Consider the following 20,775-nt stretch of genomic DNA (forward strand, 5'->3'; position numbering starts at 1 on the left):
TTGAGAATAACCCTAAAAAAGCTGTCTGGCTTTCTCTTACTTCTCAGATGTTAGGACATAAGGCTCTTGACAAGGATTTCTTGGGTAACAACGAAATCCTCCATGGTAATTCCAGCAAATTTCATCCTCTCTGCATTCATTAGTAGTCTCACACTCATTTATGTCTATGAGGAAGAAAAAGGAACTGTTAAAGCAGATTTAAATTGAGTTTGCTATGAAAAACAACAACAACAAAAAAAAACCACCACTACCAAGCCACCTGCTTGTCTACTGAAACTCAACAGATGTCTATGTTATTTTTTACCTGCTTTTCCAAGGCCTTGCTATAAAGGATTTGGAACAGTAGAAATGGAACAAATTTGTTTACCACATCTTAATCAAGACTGAAGATCTTTAGTTGACTGAAGAAACACATTAGTCATAGTACATGTAATGCAACTGTAGAAACCCTGAGTTCCTAGTTGGCAATGAATCATTTTCTAGCACAAGGTATCTTACAGGCAGAGGAAAGAGGCTTTGAGAAAGAAGTGTGATTTCATGCTTTTTGCAGGATCTCACTTAATTGCTTAGGTTTCATGGTCTAACTAAATGCTTAGTTAATATTTATAGCTGTAGTTAAACTAAAGTAGCTTTGGAAGAAATCATGATGTGTTTATTTTTGTGTGAAGTAGAGCTTCCTTTTCTTTTTTTTTTTTCTTCTTTTTTTTTTCTTTTTTTTTTTTTTCTTTTTACCCTGGGAAAATGACCTTGAATGGAAATGGGGACTGTCAGCTTTGTGTAGTATTGATGCTCTGTTATCCTGGCAGTGCCAGACCCAACCCCCTGTCTATCCCTATGCTTGCCTGAAACTAACCCAGCTCCAGAAAGGGTTTATTCAAATGTAAGTTCTGGGAAGGCCCGAACGGATTTATTTTTTTTAGGTGGTCAAACTACCCACCCCAAGATACTCAGTATCAGTTGCTATTCTTAAGAGTGGTAAGAATCTACATTGATTTCTCAAAAAGAGCCACCATTACACAACGCTTCCATAAACAATTTATTTCCTCATCCCTTTCTGACAATAATTAGCACACCTATTTCTAAAAATAAAGATTGTGAAATCAGGTTCTGGATTACTAAGACAATGATTCTGGCACTTTTTCTGTAACTGTAAAGAGACATTTAGCACCAGTGAGAAAAATAAACTTTGCAGCTGTGATCCTGGTATTTGGTGGCACCTAGCTGTAACTGAACAGCTGACCAGAATGTTTATTTTCCAAACACAATATAAATAATCTGCTCAAAATTCTTGCTTTTTTTCGTCCTGTTATCAGAAAGAACATATCTTTCATTTCTGCTCTGGCTGCGCTTAGAAACCTCTATAAAAAGAAACAGATACAAAGCAATGCCCAATGTCTGTAATAAATGATCTGATTTTTTTCTGAGATATTTATCTCTGGAACTTAGACTCACCACCTAGACATCCAAGACCAGCTTTACTTAAGGATTACGAAAGTTGAAAATTTTATCCTAAGCATCTGAAAAACTTAGAGTTTGAGCTGAGAGATTCAAATAAAAGGAATTAATATAAAATATACCATCAATCATCAAATGCATCAACATCTTTTGCTAGCCTAACACTGTCATGAAATATAAACACTTAGATAAGCATTCTTAGGCTTGTGTGAAATGGTGTTACCAGTAAAGCAATATTGGGACTGTCAAGATGGGGCTCTTACCTTGACATGTTCTGCCTCCTACTACCTGGTAACCTTCAGGGCAGACACATGAGAATTTTCCTGGTTCGTTGACACACTGATATTGACATATGTAACTGGAAGTTCTGCATTCATCAGTATCTGCAGAGAGAAGAACTTAAGCTGGTTGTACTTTTCAATTGTTTTTAATGATAAATTTTAAATTTTAAAAGATGAGAAATGCATTTATTTGAGGAAGTAGAAGGTAAATTAAGACTTCTGAACAAGTTTGGGAAAATCTCTGTAGAGAAAATCCATAGTTTTAGTATTCTAGAAGTGATTACTTCCACAGAAAAGTAGATGTGAGATTAGCTAATGTAGCAAAACTATTGTCTTTGTGTGCTAATGGAGCAGCTCTTTGGGAAGGAGGCTAAAGTCTCTTTTTAGTCTTCAAATATTATTTGATATATGCTTTTCTTGTTCTTAATCTTTGTGTAACCATCATCCCTTTGCCAGAGATTTGTAGCACAAACCTGATTTTAACACTGTTGTTACGCAGAAATTAAATTAAACCAATGAAAACTAGAGAATGGCTTGGAAAACAGTGTACCGCCCTGCTAGTACCTCTGAGCCTTGAGCCCAGCTCTTGATTTTTGTCAGAGATTATACTGAAGGCTGCATAGTTGCTACTCCCTGTTCTGTTTGCTTGCAAGTAGGATTAGCTTAAGAAGCTTGGAGAGGGAGCATCTGTAATAGCTCTGCTGGCTTGTTCGGGAGGGCAGTGGTAAACCAAAAAGACCTCTTTGGCTCAAAGACTGGTAGAAGGGATATGGGCTTTACGGGTGAGATCATCGTGTCCAAAGGGAGATTAGAGGAATCCTGTGGAGGCACTGGCAGAGGAAATAAAGTGTTGATTGTATAATCATCAGGAGACATGCTGTTTGTATACACAGGCTTGAAAGCACCTCAAAAGCACAATTGTTGTTTCCTTACAATCAAATTTAAGGTCTTTATTTTCAGATGAACCTAACAGCACACAGAATTTCACTTGTCTTTTGGTTTGCATTCCTTTCCAATTCATTTAATGGTCATCAGCATTAGACCACACACAATTCAAGTGTTTGTGAAGTAAATATTCAGAAGCCTTATTCTCTCTCATTCTCTCTCCGTTCTCTAGTAAAGTCTGTCCTGTTTTGTACTTACAGTTAATGAGACACCTGAATGCAGCTGCAGCTACTAAGGTGTGTTATCAGCAATGGTATTTGCAACATTAAAATAAAATTAAAAAGCCTTATTTCTTTTTTTGGCTACAACTCACTCCCACATTGTGATTCCACTTGAATTGTATCCCCTAGTTCACAGAGGCTTGTGGGAAAATAAATCAAAAATGGGTGCTCTTCTAAGACAAATAATTGCTTACCTTCACAGTTGATTCTGTCACTGCTTAACTCAAATCCTGGGTTACACTGACAAATGAAAGAACCCAGTATATTGTAACACTGCTGTGCACACGGGTTATTGGCATCACATTCATTTATGTCTGAAAAGAAAAATTACAGATCTTTATCTTTTGCACCTAGTAATTATGCTGATTAAGTGGATTAAGTCTGGGCCTAGTGCTTAGCAGCTCGGTTGGCTATATCAATACAGGTCTGCAGTCACTGGAACAATGTCAGATCTATGCTTTACATTCCATGTAGAAAAAGTATTTTTCCAGGAATGAGAGTTATTCTAATGTGTAATGAATTCTTCCAATAATGTTTAGTGTGGCTATTAAACCTCACATTCCAGCGTCTTTTTTCAGGTACGAAATGCCAAGTCTATAAATAATTGATATAAGGAACACATACAGATAAGACCTCTCAGCATGCAGCGGTTAAGATCTGAGCTATTTATTACTCCTAAAATTTGTTCTTTTAAATTCCATTACAATTATAACATGAGCCTTTTAAGCCAGTATAGTTTTGCAATGCTGCAAGGCCTAGACCATACAGGGGGGGAGGCAGGTTTCTGTGCTAGATTTTTCATCGTGTGCCATCCGAAGAACATATGTGAGAACACGGCAAAATAAGAGAAGCAATTTTAATGCAAGGTTTATGTAAGTGTAATCACCTCTGCGATTTACAGTGCTTATTTTTATAGGCTGCTAATTATTGCTCCTTTGTCATACGCTAAAATCTACAGTGAATTTTCCCTTGTGTGCCTTCCCTGCATATTTTCCATTCATTTGTGTTCATCAGCTATACTCATTAGTAGAGAGCTGCATGTTAAATAATTTTTGAATTCATAGCTTTTGCAAGTACGTATAAATGTCAGCGACACTTTTATCTACAGATACAACTTTTAAAACTGACAAAGATGACTAAGATTTGGCATTCACAAGAACTAAGCCAACAAGGAGGATATTAATTATCTCTGTGATCCTTCTCTTTATGATGAATGGTAATAGGGGAGAAATGATTACCAAGCATTTTTCGTTCTTTTAGTTGAATTCTGGCAATGGTGTGAAGAATGTACATCATGACAACGCTACCAGAAGGAATAATAAGCTGGCCAAAGCCACAATTCCGTTTGTTACCCTTCCAAGAAATATTGACCCACTTTCAATATGTGCAAAAGTTGTAACAAATGTAATCGGTACAGCTGTGAAGTATGACTTCTGCCAGATGACTGTTGCAGATGTGAAAGTCTGTCTTGATGCAGCAGTCGCTCTTTTACAGATTTTTGTGTGAAGATTTACTTTACCTTTTATGGTGGGAGTGTGACTTGCTGGGCTGGGAGGCCAGCAGGAGTCAGAAGGGATTTCTTGGTGAAGCACCTAGCGAACTTGGAGCTTCATATGGAAGTGTAATTGAAAGAAAGCACCTTACATTTGAGCCATGGGAAGGGGCAAATGACATAACTCATCACACAGTTACACTGAGTCCACATGCAGTATTTCACCTGTTTGGTGAAAAACAACAAACGCCTGTCAGCACAGTGCTATGTAGTGTGCCTGCCTGTGTATATATAGCCATAGAGAACTCGCAGCCATCTCCATCACCAGTCTCTTGATTTAACGTGGCCACTCTCCCATTCCTAGCTGAGATCTCAATTCTGGTAAAGGCAACAGCCAATTATTGATTTCCCAGGAGCTGGAATTTCAGATCCAAGAGAGTGTTGCACGAGAAGGGAAATTGCTCAGAAAAGGGAAGTTTATGCTCCTCTGATTTAGTACTCAGAACATGAAAGGATTTAACCTACCTTGATGTGCAAGTTGCTAGGCTACATATCTCCTACTCTTCCTAAAGCCCTCTGCTTGGAAGCTTGGAAAAAACACAGGGCTAAGCAAAAGTTAGCTGGTGTTCAATATGGCTATTCTTGTGCCTTAGCCAAAATCAGGAAAGCAATCTTCTCACTTCCTGCCTAGTTTTATCCCAAAAACATGGAAAGAAAAATGAAATGGTAACACAAGTTTTGTTCTTTATAGTCATTCTTAACAATGCTCTTGCCTTTTTAGTAGTATCACTGAGAAGTTCGTGTTCTGGAGAATTATCAGCTTTAAGAAATAGCATCCTTCTCCCAAGTACGTACATTTAATATGAACTTTTTCAGTACCTTGCACTTCAGTAGACAGTTTCCTTTTATTATTACCATCTCTAATTGCTCTAGATCAGATCTCTTTTCAAACTTCGCAGCAATCTTCCCTTAGTGCTTTATTTTAAGGGGATGAACATGGCTTTCATAGTGACCCCTCAGTTTCATTTGTAGTAGTATTTTCCAGAGATTCCTGTTTGACATGTAAAAGCTTTTTCATCACTACATTTATCGTGTGCTGAGGATAATTACACTTAACTGTTTTGTTCCCCCTGCTTTCCATTTCCAGCCTCTGTGTTGTAAAACTGGGAATTATATCATGAAAGCAAGTAACACTGAAAAAGCAATCCACCAGAGCTGAAAGAATAATTAAATCAAAGATTAAATAATGAAGGTAAACTTCCAGGGTTCAATTGCCAAACTAGGTGCTCCTCAGAAACGTAGAAAATAATGTGTTTTCCACGAGGCTCTGATTTTCTAATTCACCAGTACTTCTCAGATCACTTGCAAGACAGCTTCTCTGTACAGCAACTAGTGTAACATATTGGTTGGAATTTATTTCCTTCAGTAAGTTGGGATGGAGACACTTAAATCACAACCGTGGCAAGTCACGTGTCAGTATTTCTCTCCAGCAAGTGAGCTCGTGTAAGTGCATGCAGAGAAGTTCTTACCCACGCAGGTGTGGTTGTTGGACGCCAGCTGGAAACCAGCGTTGCACTGGCAATAATAGGAGCCAGGAGTGTTCACACATCGGTGGTGGCAGTATGGAGGCAGGGTGCATTCGTCTATATCTGAGTAATGAAAAGAGAAATTAGCTCAAATGGCATCTTGGAAGTTCAGTGCTGCTGTCTTGTCCAAAGAAACTGTAAAGTTAATTGAACTTGATTAAAAGCAGAAAAAAGCTTATGTGGGGTAGATGTTGCTTCCATGGATATTGTTAGGAACGCTTTACCCTTTTCTTTAACTTGTATAAAAAATCTTTTATGCAGATTGTTTGCCGGCCACTAAGATCAATACGTATGCTAATTTTACTTTTTAGTCAGTTCCACTGTAGTCCTTGGTTTTACTTTGCATAGGCAAAACCCAGGCTGGTTGGTTCTGCTTTTCAGCCAGATGATCCATCTCATGGTCAGACTTAAGGCTCATCAGAGTGACTGTAACTTCTACCTCATTTAATCAAAACTTCACATGCAGCACGCTTAGCTTATACTAAATCTTTTCAGCTCTGTTAGGACAAGTCCAAATTTTCCCTGTGAGGACAGAAGATTAGTGGCCCTGAAAAGGAAACAGACGGCTGTGCTTCCACAGGGATCCCCCAGGAACTGGCTGGGCTCCCTGGGGGCTGCTGTCCCTCCTGCAGGCCTTGGGATACAGCAGCACCAGCACCTTCTGGCTGCGCTCTGGTGCTGAGGAAGGCGAGCAGCCCGGCTGGAGCTGTGCTATCTCAGGCGGTACTAACTTTCCCCAGACTCTCCCTGCAGATTAGCCCTGGTTGTGAGGTGGAGCAGGCTGCCTTTCCAAGTTTCAGCATTCCTAATGTGCACTGGAGCAGGGTGTTCACCTGCAATCCACACAAAATGTGCAACAACTCCCCCCCCACCTTTTTTTTTTTTTTTTTTTTTTTTTTTTACCTCTGCATTTTAAAAGGCATCCTTACGTTCTGGAGGAGTTACTGCCTCTGTTTGTCTGCAATTTTTTTTAAGCTATGCCGCAATGCTGATCGTGCATGTATGTGCAGCAGTTGTCTTTAGTTGTGGCCTGCTTGATCTTGGTAGAGAAATCCGTGCCGTGTTCTGTACATGTACACAATGTGACATTTCAAAGGCTCAACGCTCAGACAAATAATACCAGTTTGCACTGGAACAAAGAAAGGCACTTCCCATATCCATGCCAGATCTTGAGTTCCCTACCTCCAGCTGTTTCCACCATAGATGTGTTTAAAAAGAGGCCAAGATTTTTTATTTTTTATGACGAGGAAAGTTTATTTTAATATCTAGTGAAAAAATAATTGTTAGAAGTTAACTCTTTTTCTGTCAATTTCGCAGTTACTTTTTGGAGCTAAACTTAGTGAAGTGTTTTGGATCGGTTTGAATGAAAAGGCTTACGCTGGAAAAACTCCTGGCTATCCGTACAGTAGAGATTGTTGCTGTAACTCTTCTGTTGCAGGGAAAATCTGAAGCAGAAATCGAATACATTAGGAGGCACAGCAGACCTCTTGCATCCTTGGCTTTACAGGACCAAGCTCTTACAAGTTGCTGTTTGAAAATCTGGTTAAACAATATAGGCATAGAAGCAATGCTTTACTTTTTAAGCTTTGTATTTATGCATGTAAATGCTTACAGGATCAGACTCTAATTCAGTGGGAATTCTCCTTGCAGTATTAGGCTCTTGTGCACATCAGCTCCAAGCAGATCCAAGGGCTGAGTGTAATCTAATCAATTCTGCCAAATCTTCTGTTTGAACTAATGCTGGAAGACAACTCATTCTATCTTCAATCCTATGTTTCAGAAAAGACTAATTTTGTGATAGGTGAACAAGCAATTTCTTTACAAAAATTTATTATTATTTTTTTTAATCAAAGAAATGGTTAGTGCATTTTGATAAAAAAAAAAAAAAACACGAAAAACAACAACAATGAATTGTTAAAAATGAGTCCTTTTCTTCCTCCAATTTGAAGCCAAAAAGGTCTGGAAAAATTTTGTTCAAATTTGAGAGAAACATTTTCTCCCATATGGAGAACCTCTATCAAGAAATAAATAAAAAAATCCCCAAAGACAGTGTTTATTCTGAAATGCTGACAGTGTGAAGTGTAGCGATGTACTGGTAGTTTAGGTCAGCGTGTAATACGTAACACAGGTGTTATTCTTGGTTTTGACCTAAATAAGAGAAGGGAAATCTTGCTTTCCTGACCTCTTCATGTGTGGATTTAGATGCATAACTGTATTCACATGTAGATAGAAGGCTGTATCATCCTGCTTCTTTTGAGAGCTGTAAGATGGCTGGTAGGGCTTTCAGGTAGTAGCCTGAGTCTTGACATTAAAAGTGCTACTGCACAGCAGTAATACACTGTTCTAAAAAATTAGATAAAAAATGTTTAAAAATAAATATATCAGTGACCTGTCAAAGCTATTCCTGTGCCTACATTCCCAAATGACTTATCCTACTCTTGCACAGAGAACATGTTTTTTTGTGAAAAACAACGAAAAAGCTTTTCTACTAGGCTGCATAAAATCAGTTCTGTGCTTGGAAGAGGTGGTCTTGAATGTCACCTGATGATGTATACATTTGATTCTCCTACTTCATAATTGTTTGCAATATCCCTGACAAACTTAAGGCTTAAGACTGGAGTGTCTATAAAGCCATTTTATCCATTGAAATTGTGATTAAAGAGGTGCTAAAGGCTGAAGAAAGACTGCAGGAACAGAGTACTGGCACTTTCACGTTATGTCCCCAAATGAGGATGGAATAGGAAAGATGCAGTGTTTATACTGCACTTGGATTTAATTTAATGCTATACTTGTATAGGTCCCAAAGGTGCCGACGGCTGATTTTGGCCCAAGGAATAAAGCATAGTGGTTTATAAGTTGCAAGTATCATATACCTGCATTCAGAGTTTCCATCTCCTTCATTTCTACTCATAAAACTGAGACTGAAACGGACTGTGCAAGGGGGCTCTGCAGAGCAGGGATTAGGGCTGTGGGAAGGTAGGGCTTTGTCCTGCAGATCTGGATTCAAATCTCACTGAGGTCAGTGGAAAGACACATTTTACTTCACTGCTGTAGAAGACTTCTGACTGTATCTGGGACATTAGGCAATACACCAATACAAATAATAAACACAGTGGAAACTAGTAAGAAAATTAATCTTGTGAAGTTCAACTCTGTGTTGATTATACTTAAAATAGTTTCTAGTTACATGTTTTAGTGATTAATCATTGTGATAAAGCAATTATTCCATTCCATTTTAAAAATAATCAGCTATTGTACAGTATACACACCTATGTATTTTGTTATAAAAGTTTGCAACTTCAGGTAATGAAAGAAAATAATTCAGTCTAAAGCAAGACTTACCAACACATTGCTCCCCTCGTTTCTGATACCCTGGAGGACACTGGCAGCTGAAGGATCCTCTTAGATTGACACATACTTGGTCAGCTCTACAATTATGGGTTCCTGTTGCACATTCATCTATATCTTTATAAAAAGAGCAAATGCTCTATTAGTCATAGAACTTACTTAGAGTTACCTGTTGAAATGCTTTCCCTATTTTCAGGCTACTTACAAATGAAGGCAGCAAATTTGAAATACACTCAAGAAGTAATCTCAAAGTTATTCCATTTGCAGGATATAAAATGTTATCAGATTTCTGTTGGCTTTTAACTGCATTTGAAAACGTATCAGATACGGTTATTCTAAATAATCATTTTTATTTGTCAAATACCATTATTATTTGTACTTATCCTTATAAAACTTTTCATAGATGTCTTGCAGCTTTATACTACTTAAATCGTTTAACTTCATTTCACTTTTTTTTTTTTTTTCCTATGCTGATTGTTTGTTGCATGCTGAATTACTCTGGAAAACTTCAGCAAAAGTAGTTCATCTGTTTCTCAAGAATGAGATGACTTCTTAGTATTAGCACAACAAAATATTTCTAATACCGATCCTTTTGCATGGTTCCCGTACCCCATACTTTGGAGAGGGACTTGGAACTTGGTGTGTGGTGGCCTTCTCATCAGGAAGAGATCTGCCTCTTGTCATTCCCATGAAAATTCTCCTAATTCAGTCAATCTGTTAAAGTATTTGGAAATAGTGTACATCTGCTTGTATTTTAGCAGTACAGCTAAAAATGCAAAGACTGGACCGATACTTTTCTGTGTAATTCAGGTAGCTTTTCATTCACACCAAATGCAGGCTTATACAAGTATAAAAACATCTTGATTTTGCCTATTCATTAGAAAATGCTGGAGGTACTTAAATATAATTAAAGTGCATGTGCTGACAAATAACTTGCTTAAAATGGAATTGCAATTTGTTTTCTCATCCGAACATCCAAAATGTTAGAGAGCTTTTTATTGTAACCTGACACAGTACAGTGAAAGGACTTTTTAATTTTGGCATTCTACACAATTTGGAGACTCTAGGCTGAATAAACAAATTCCTTAAAACTTATGATCTCTAGTTTACAAATCTCAGCTGACCTCTCTATTTGTATAGGCACTTGGGACGTTAGAACATCACCAGTGGCAGATTCTGGGTGGTGCTTTGGAAAAAATGATGGATTCTTTCACATAGCAAATGAAAACAATTTTGACCACAAGATTCAATAAAAAATAAACCATCAACAGTTTGAATTGATTCTCAATGTTTGTCCTTCCTCAAATGCCCAAATATTTTACATACATTTTCTTTATCTGACAGGAAAAATAAAGTCCTTTTATGTTAGCCTGCTCTTTGCATTTCTGCACAGTAACAGTCCTAAAGCTGCTGTGCTGCTGCAGGACTTGCTGACCGCATTGTTCTGCAGTGACAGCTGAAAAGCACATTCTCAGGTGTAGAGATTTTCAGGGACTAGATCTGGCTGCCTCATACCAGCCTGACACATCATTAAAAGTTTCAGCCAAAGCACAGTGGAGTCAATGCAAGTCTTTGCAGGGACTTCGCTGGGCTTTGCATGTACTCCTACTTTCTGCAGAAGCTGAAAATAAGAGGGCTATAATGCTCATACACTTGAAATTCTTTTTTAAGTACACACACTGTTGCAGATTGTACAGAACAGAAAATTGGATCCATAGAAACTTCAGATATGAGTGAACTTAACATAAGCAAGCTTTTAAGGTGGGTTAGTTACAATACATCAAGTTGTTGTGCAGTCATTTGCATCCGTGGCTTGATTTTCATTTAGTTTATTTTTCTATGGAATAATAAGCTACTCAGCTAAAACAAAACAAGCTAGATTGACTTATGCACTCAGGATCTTTGATTTCTTTCCCAATGGTAAGTTCAGTTTGAAAGGAAAACAATTGTTCTAAAGTCCTGTTTGCCTGCTAGCCGCCTCCTCACTCGGAAACTCTCAGAGGACTTGATGCTGTTGCCACAAAGGTCCGTGTTTATAGGAACAGCCTTTTCATGAGGCTTGTATCAAGGAGCCCTTTAGGGCTCTCCCAAGCTTCTTAATCCAGTCCTGAACTGGACTGCAACTCAGCTGTGGCTTTCTATGTATGTCCTGTCTGCCTTCTCCATGTCATGAAAATGCAGATCAGTATGTGGAATATGCTTGGTGGATTTTATCCGTGCTTTTACTGTGCGCTGTCATGGTACTTTTTGCTATTTTGGCTGTTTTTCTTGGATGGCTTTTTTTGCGATAGTTCCTAGGCTTGTTGGGGAAAGAGGTACATGGGGGGAAAAGTACTGATGGGAGCCCTTTGAGAATGCCAGGCCTCTTGTTTTGTGGCCTTACCTGCACCTTCCCTGAACTGCCTAAGGTGGGAAGTGAAGGCGGACAGGAGAGGAGCCTCTTGCCTTCACTGGGGAAGGGCAGCAGCGTGGCCTGCTTGGAGCACTTCTGCTCGTGTCTGTGCTAAGGACTTGCTAATATGAAGGGAAGGCTGATGGCCTGAGGATTGTGTGTCAAGGAAAATACTGTGGGAGGAGAACAACAGGCAGCTATGCTAGGAGGGCTTCAGTGCTGGAACATTCAGTTCCGAAATCTCTAGTATTGCAATAATTACAGCCATGTCTACTATTGTGATTGATACAAGGGTGAGGAAGCGAGGGGAAGATTTCAGTGCTGAAAGTGGTGCCAAATGTGAATTGTATTGGTGTGATACCAGAAGCAGCCCAGCCCTTGTGTAAGGAAAGAAGCATTGGTGGATTTTGCAATGTGATGTTGCTGCACGGACCTCTGCATCTATGCTCTTAGTGAGGCCCAGAGAAAAATTAAGCTTCTTGGCACACATCAATGTGACCTTAATCATCCTCCACTAGAGAAACATTTTTTTTTATCTAATTGTCCTGAAAGTTATTCAAGCAATGGAGTAGTGGAAGTCATAGAAAGAAGCTACATCAATGCTTGGGATGCGGTAGATCAGCACCATTTTTCTCAGGGGTGTTATTACCAATAGACACAAACACATGCTTTTTCCCCCCATATGAAGTAGCATAATGTTGCACTGACATTGCCAATATTGACCTGGGACTTGCACTTCTGTGTTTGTTCAGGGTTCTTGAGTAGGTAACTGCCTACATGCAGTTGTTTAGAGCCTCACTGAACTCTAATCTGAAGCTTTCAGATTGTTTTCTCACTTATGTCCCCACTGTATGAAAATCGGTAACTCCTAGGTCGCCTTTTCATAAATGTAAGAGCTTGTTTTTCCAGTTCATATCAGTTTTCCAATCTGTTAGATTCCTAGCTTATTTATCACAAGTTGCACAGTGCCCTCTGATCCTGACAGGGATCTGGAAGCTGCATCAGTTCCTACTTTAATCTGTATCAAATGAAATAAATACTGGGAAGAGACAGTGATTACACAAAGCATGTGTTTTTCCTTAAATCTTACCATCTCATTCCATTTGATCTTCTTTGACAAAATCCCTGGACTTAAATGAGACAAGTAAATGAGGATATTGGGAAGCCATCCTTTTGGTTTCCACCTATTGCAAACACCCATGACCAGATTGATTTGACGTCTGTGAAGGCATAGCAAGGCTATGCTAGAAACTCCTATAGGAACATCACAGAGCTCACCAGCTTTAATCCTAAGAGCAAGATAAATTTGTTTGACCTTTCCTCTCTAGCATGAATGTTTAATAATGTGTGTACGTGCATGTGTGTTTATAATAATTAAAAAAATTAAAACAAGACACTCCACTGCACACACTTGTCTCTCTGGGGAGAGGGTGAGAGAACAAACGTGACAGATGTTTGTCATGTTGCTTAATGCACTACTGGAAAGCACTCAAGATACCACAGTGATGAGTGCAGTATAAGAAACAGATCTAGAAAGAAAATAACGGGCTTTTACAAGCTCATTCTTGAGCATCTTTCATTTGCATCCTCTTTTCCAAATTTAGTGTCATCATGATAAAGTTTGTTTCTGTGTTTCAGCAACTGATGCTATAGCTGAAGCTTCTATCTCAAGCAAGTACCTTGTAATCTCTACCTCGAAAACACTTTCAACTCGTTCCTTGACACCTCCATATAAATATCATTTCTACATATTATACATCTGCTCACCCAGGTAGGCAATTCAAATGACATTGGTAACACATTGGTAACCTGTAATTAAAATGATCTTCTCTTAGCATCCTTCTTTCTTTATTTCTTCATATTATTTTATCTCAGCTAATCTTTTAAAAGTTTGTGCTGTTCACTATGGATAAACAAGAGCTGTAGGTTTGTATTAAATTGTTGAAGAACTTGGTTGGTATTTAATCACTGATACAGGCAACACATGAAATATGGATGAACTCTTAAACTCAGCGTATCTAAGATGTTGCTCAAATAATAGATAACTACCCTGCTATTGATGCTGTGACCACTTGACATCTGCTTACAGAAAAGACAAATAAAAAAGAGATGTAAAAGGTTGAGTAACTGAGCTCATGACAGCAAAGAGCGCTGCTGGGCAGCTGAGCTCTCTGTTCTCTCTGACCAACCATGCCTGAATAAATACCACAACTAGGGCTTCTCCTCTTGACTTCACTGGTTGCTTCTCAAGGATGAAAATCCAGGGGCCTTTAAGGGAAGCTATCATGAGACAGTTGTTGCTTTGAGCCTATAAGTTCTAATATGAGCTTTAAGGTAAATGTGTATTTTGTGATAGAGGTTTAATTCATTCTCTTGCATGTCAAAACATTGCAAAGCGAATCTTTACATCTCTGGTTAGCCAGGCTACCTGGCCTGGCCGCAGGGGAGTCAAGATGCATTCAGTTGTGGCTAAAGCCATTTTATTCCTGGACAGTTGTTCTCTGGGCAGTCACAGCCTCTGTAGTTGAACAATTTCCTTCAAATTAACTTGGGTGTTTCTATCAATACTTTTGCAGATCTTAAGTATTTGAAAATTGAGCTGGGTTATCTTTAGCATCTTGATCATTGTAATAATTGAACTCAGATAATTACATAGCCTTTCTGTAGGCCACCCGAGAGTGAACTGGTGTTATGGGGATGTCTTGCTACTTTAAATAGCTATCAATGTTAAAAATATTTATTACGTTGGTATTGGGATTGAGTGCTTGAATCTCCCTGTGTTGCTTACGGGTGTTACATCCAGAATACTACCCTGATAGAAGGTTACAGTTTCAAAATCAAGTATTTGGTGAACTAGCAAGTTCAGAATTTGGGTTCTCTGAACAGCTGTAATTTAGATCCCTTATATATAAGCATTATGACAGTCTTTGTATGCATCTTGCAGGCTTGCTCTCAGTCAAACCTCACTGTTCCCCAAGTGGGTTAGTTGGTACAGTACTCTCTTCTTGAGGAACACTGTGAGAGTGCAGGAATTGCAATGATTACTGCTGCATAAAAACTTTAAGTTAATCTAAAGAGTTGGAGTCAGTAGAGAAAGGGGAAAGGAACATTACAATTAAGGAGACTGGTCTCTCAGTAAGGCACACTGCTCTTTCAGAAATGTTTATGGAAGTCATTGACTGTACTTTGGTAAATATGGCCATCAGACCCCCATGACTCATCCTAATATAAATAGTGCCTTTTGCAATAATCTCCAGGCTCTTTGGGAAGGTGCATTTTAGAAGACTTTGATATTGATAACCATCTGCTCATTAAGATGACACTGATTTCCAGAAGTTACTGTTTGAAGTTTCCACAGAAAAAAATGTGAGAACCACGGAGGGGTGCAGATCTTGCTCTTATATTCCTTCAAAATATAAATCAGCTTGCATTTCATAGTTTTAATTCCACAAGCCTCACTAATAGCTATACCCAGTGATTCCCTCATTTTCCAAAAATGTACCCACACTCCCTCTTGAAGTGATTTACACAATTATGTCCTTCCATTGCTGACTTTGGCAGCCTGCTCTGTATTTCAACCACTAGTTGTGTACAAAAATTTTGCTTGACCTGCTTTTAGCTATAGCGTTCTCTAAATCTAGTGTATGGTTCCCTGCTTTAGAGCTAGTTAGTTTTTCTACTTCTTCCCTGCAATCCATTCTGTCAGGCTCTTATCTACATCCATAAAATTTTTTCCTAGTCTCTTTCTGAGCTACAAACCTGGCTCAATTCCCTTCGTGCTGTGACTCATTTTTCCCAAACCCCCTGACTCATGCTGCTTGCTCACTTATGCAACAGCTTAATCTCCGTAATTTTCTTCATATCATTATGAGAAGTACATAAATCCATGAGATGCATTTCATCAGTGCTTCAAACTTTTGTAGAAAAAATCCGGTCCACATCTATCCTTTGTTTGATTTAAGCCACTTAAATCTTTTCTCTTCTATCTCGTACCTGCATGTTGTGCTCAGAGCTGGAGACCTGTATTCTTAACTAGCTCAAATATGTTTTACTCTTGGGACTGGGGTGCTTGGCTTCTTGCTTCTCACTGGCTCTCAGTGTACCACAACTGACTACATTGTCTTCGTGCTCTCCTTATTTGTATAGTCATCTCCTCAAACCAGTCAGATAATGTTTGTGGGTCTCTTTCTCTGTTCTGGTTTGTAGCAATCCTGTAAGCAGAATATTCCACCAGATCAAAAAGACACTTCTCTAATGACCTGATGGGATCCAAATTTTGTCCTTGCTGAGCAGTGCCAGCGAACCAGCTCCTGAATGGTTTGTGCAAATCTAAACCCAGAATAACTCCACCAATGTCAGTGTTGCACTTGTCATTGTCAATGTTTTGAATGTAAATGCTAAATATTTTGGTTAATCAGTTTAAATTTTCTGAGCTCTCAGTGTGAGTGAGAGCAGAAAATGACTCAGTCTATTTTTCTAATAGCTACATCTGAACTGAAAACATCGCCTCCCACGGAAGCAATGGCACCAGTGAGTCTGATATCAGGCATACAATGATCTCCACAGCATTGCAGGTATCTGGGACAACTTGCTTAGCTTCAAGCTTCTTTAATTCCTTTCACTTTGTCCCTTTCATTAGCTTTCCTTCTCTGCCTGTTAGATGTTTTATGAGTATTTCTCAAAAATAACAGGTGACAGTAAAATACTTGAAGAAATTAGAGCACTACAGTTCTTCCATTAGCACGGGCTTGCTTCATTTTACCAAATTAAGTATTCGGTCCCTTATTTATGTTTCTTATATTGTTCTTGCAACTGAAGCCAAGCTCACTGCTATGTCGTTTCCTGGATCCTCCCTGATCCTTTCTTACACATAGGAACAACATTAGCAACCTCCAAATTCCCTGGTTCCCTCCCCAGCCTTAGCAAGCTATCAACAATTTCTGTCAAAGGCTTTTCTATTTCCCTTGCTACTTCCTTCAACATTTGGGATGTTATTCATCTGGGCTGGATGCCCAGACAACTTTTAACTCATTGGTGTTGGGAGGCTGCGTTTTGTGGTGGTAAATACCAGGAGAAAATCTATTACATAACATCAGGTGAGTAGGTACCAAGAGACCAAATATTTGGAGGAATTTCTCACTTCTGGAGTGGCAGAACCTGTTAATAGCAGAGACCTGTGCTGTAACAGTGCACTCACTATCCACTGGTGTCATGAGGTAGCGTCTATAATTCTGTATAACACCGTAGCAGCCCATAAACTCCCTTTTTATTGCTGTTTTTTCTCTTTCCCTTTTAAATTTTCCTTTGGCCCTTTCATGTTAAGTATATTGGACCGATTGCCCTGGTAACGAGCTTTCACAGTGGAGCGAAGGTAACCTGCACAAATGCTTGTTTGCACAAGAAAAACATTTGCAGGAGCCAAGACCTACATTTAAGCATATATGTGAGGTAGAATGTTTAAATTAAAATGATTTTCCTGAAAAATGGTGTAACTTCTTTTGGTAAGCCGAAACATTCCCTCTCATAAACTTGTGCGTACAGCAAAGTGAGCTCCTTGTAGATTTGTCTTTTAGTACTCCTGGACACCATGGCATAACAGACTAGAACTAATGCAAAGTATTAATGTAGAAAATGTGGTGTGTGTGTGTGGAGGAAATCTAATGCAGTGTACTTCATAGTTCCTTGCATGATTTCTATATTTGGACTGAAAAAGTGCTAGCAACTACTATGAATTTGGGATAGTTACCCAACCACAGTGACTTCATGAATATGAAGGTACAGGAAAAGCATCCTTCCTCTATTTACTCAACAGAGTTAACAAAGGATAAAACTGTAATAATCAAGTCTGGACTGCAGTACTTTGTCACAATTATGTATTGTCTTTGGTATGTCCAAACTGAATTGACTTATCACATAGAATAGCTAAATAAAGGAGTGAGCCATAGCTTTCAGCGCTAGAACATCTCCCACATGTTTATTTGGGAGTGGCAGGCAGCTGAAAAAAAAAAAAAAAAAAAAAAAAAAGGATGAATGAAGCTTTGAATTGATGCATTACTTCCTTTCTTCTCCACTTTGCCTCCATCTGTGGTGCTAGCTTCCTTCTCTAGAAGAGTATGCCAGGCAGTCTGTAAATTGCAGTGCGAAAGATATGCTGCTTTTGATTCTGAGATTACTTTTGACTACGATCAAGACTGAGATGCCATATGCAACTGAACACGCTTTTTTCTATCCTTAAGAAAATATTTAAATTATCACGTTCAGGACAGCACTTCAGTGGTAACAAGATAAGGGTGTTCAACCTGAATCAGTGCCCAAACATATTCTGCTCATATGTCTTCTGCACGGTAGCTGTCCATGCTGGAAGTGGGATGGGAAGTTAAAAAGCCTAGGACCGTACTGTGACTTAAACAACTCCTGCCCTGGGCTGGATACTTCTCCAGGCCCCTGCCAGTACAAGCCATGTCTCAACAAAACCTGTAGGAATGTGTTCTGCTAAAAAGAAGTACTTTGCTATCCAACCACAAACATACTAAATTAAATAAGTGCTACATGTAAAACATCATTCAAGTAATAGTAATTAAAGTGATTGTTATAATTAAAAGTAGTATGGCTAATGTGACAACAACTGTAGTCTAATAACGAGGCCATAAATAAACTATTGCCAAGAGACAATAGGTTTTTCTATCCATGGTACTTCAACCTATATTTATAAAAATAAGAACCACAGGTGTAACATACATCCGTGTTTAAAACTTCTCAAAGGGAAGAGCACTTTTTTCTTTAATAGAACAAAATGTTAATTATTACTCTCCCTGCTCATTAAAAAGGCAAAAATTCAATGTTTTTGATCTATATGTACTTACAACTTGTCTTTTTTGCTTATTTCTAATGGGGCCATAAATGGGGGCATGCTTGCTTTCAAGTTACAATCCAATAATTCAGTGCAATGCATCTACAAGTCTCAAAAGTGCTTCAAAATGTGAGTTGTCATAATGGTAAACCTTTTGATTTACATTGCAATAGTTTATTTTTACTTTCAGTAGAGTATTTCCTGCTGTTGCTTTCTTGTGATTTTGTGCTAGAGGTCTAACAAGTTGTGCTTTTTGGTTCATGCCTGCCTAAGTGAGGATCACCCACCCATGATGACCAATACACTTGGACTATACTCAAAAACAACAAGGGTGGATTAAACTATTCCATTATTGCAGATGAAAGAGTTCTCCCCGACATCTGGCATATCATCTTCAAAACTGATATGGAACATTTCCATAAATTCAGCTTAACATTGTTTTTGTGAGTGTTCCAAAGTATTTTTAACATGAAGAAATAGCATGCAAACTAATTTCCTATTTGAAAAGTAAATGTCTTGTTCTTATTCTTTAATTCATCCAGTTATTAAAAAAAAAAAAAGGAAAAAAAAAAAAGAAAAAGATGTTCACTTAACTTGAAGCATACTGTTTTGTTTATTCAAGTTAATGGAAAAGCTAGTCAGTGTTTGATGTAAAGCTGCCCCCTTGCTTGAAAGAAAACCAAACAACTGGTTATGAATTATGAATATCTCCTAATAGTTTCCAGAATTATCTGAAGGATGTATTTTTTTTCTTAATTACATACACTTAAAAGTTCCAAGTTCCCTATTCATTTCCATTTTGTTTATTTCTCTCCTTGGAAACCTCATAAGCATTTTCCTTTAGCTAGGCTTGACTGAACAAAATATTACTGCTACAACCTGTAATATTAGGGAAATAAAGGCCTGAAAGCTTATTGTGGTTTTTAATTAGGAAGTTGAAGAATTGCTTATTAAATCCGTGCAAGCCCTTTCACAGCACTTACAGTGGTAGCTGCTGGGTCCCTGCAAAGGAAAACACTAAGATCCTACCCAAAAAGTGTGCTTCAGAGCACACTTCAAACCCCAACTTTTTTCTGTGTGGCCTCAGAATATCAGTTCCTGCAAAAATCCTCCTTTCTTTTCATGCTGGCATGTCTTAAATTGTTTTAGTCCTAACCAGACTTGCTCTTGTGAGGAATCAAGTGTCTCCTTACTGTGAGGGAGGCATCTCCTTGTGGGAGTTGCTGGCAAAGGCACCGCAACAGGGGATGCAGTCTGGTGAAAACCTCATCTGTCTGTGTGATGCTTCCATGGTATGCATGGCCTTCCAACAGTAAAGCAGCTCGTTATCAACAGAACAACATCTAATTAATGCAGCAAGCAAACTGATGCACTGAGCAGGAGTTGTGATATCCAACCCTATTCTGAAATACAGTAGCCTGATTTTTTTGGTTGTACAGACTTAGCTCATGAACCCACACCTGCCCTTTGCTCATGTAAGAAAAAGTGGCCTTAAAATATAAGGGACTTAAGATAAAAGATAAGGAACTGAAGATATTTGATATATGGGATGAATTTTATCAATAAAATCTTACTCTCCTTTTGCCTTTGCAGGCTGAATGAACTGTTTTAGGAACTGTAGTCCTCAAGTTGAGAACATTTAAGTTCAAGTCGAGTTCAATAGCAACTATCAGAAGGAGAAGGCTTATCTAAATGATATTGTTTTTAGCACTAATCATCCTATCTGTTGGCAGTACCAACACTCTGCAATCTCCACAGCTCCCTACGTAAATAAGCAGATTCCTGATGCTGTTCCAACTTCAGAAATGCCTTTGAAAGCACTATTTAGTTATGAATTTTTCCTACATGTGTTTCTTTTAGTGTTGCTGTATGCACTCACAGATGCTCTGTTTTGGAGAAACGTATCCAAAACTTAGCTATTTTTAAAGTATAAGCAAAGGCCACTGGCCTGTATTTTACCTTCTCATGAAATCAAAGTGAAACGGTTAAAAGAAATTCACTTCCATGCCTTCTCTAACTTTTGAGTGATAGAATAATAAAAGCAAATTATGGAAATAGTACTTAAAAAAGACACATCACTTGATTCAGTCCAAAATATACTCCAGGGAAGGGAGGGGATTGGAAGAGCTGGGATAGAAAAACACAATGTTCAGGTTGCACAGTTCAAGTGAAGTGAAATGGATGTGCAGAAGTTAAGATTGCTGT

The 20,775-nt window shown here is 38.5% G+C and overlaps 1 protein-coding gene across 2 annotated transcripts in view; it reads right to left on the reverse strand.

The window, feature by feature from the left end:
• The window catches only part of EFEMP1 (EGF containing fibulin extracellular matrix protein 1), a 48,949-nt gene that overhangs the window by 3,367 nt on the left and 24,807 nt on the right, over positions 1-20,775 (reverse strand). For both annotated transcript variants that reach the window (XM_068675301.1, XM_068675302.1), the window contains exons 5-9: positions 9,323-9,445; positions 5,924-6,043; positions 3,097-3,216; positions 1,719-1,838; positions 41-164 (exon numbers count right to left, since the gene is read on the reverse strand). In XM_068675301.1, the coding sequence (XP_068531402.1) occupies positions 41-164; positions 1,719-1,838; positions 3,097-3,216; positions 5,924-6,043; positions 9,323-9,445 (607 nt within the window). The remainder of the gene's footprint in view (positions 1-40; positions 165-1,718; positions 1,839-3,096; positions 3,217-5,923; positions 6,044-9,322; positions 9,446-20,775) is intronic.

This window comes from Anas acuta, chromosome 3 (assembly GCF_963932015.1).
Source record: "Anas acuta chromosome 3, bAnaAcu1.1, whole genome shotgun sequence".
In the NCBI taxonomy this organism is placed as follows: Eukaryota; Metazoa; Chordata; class Aves; order Anseriformes; family Anatidae; genus Anas; species Anas acuta.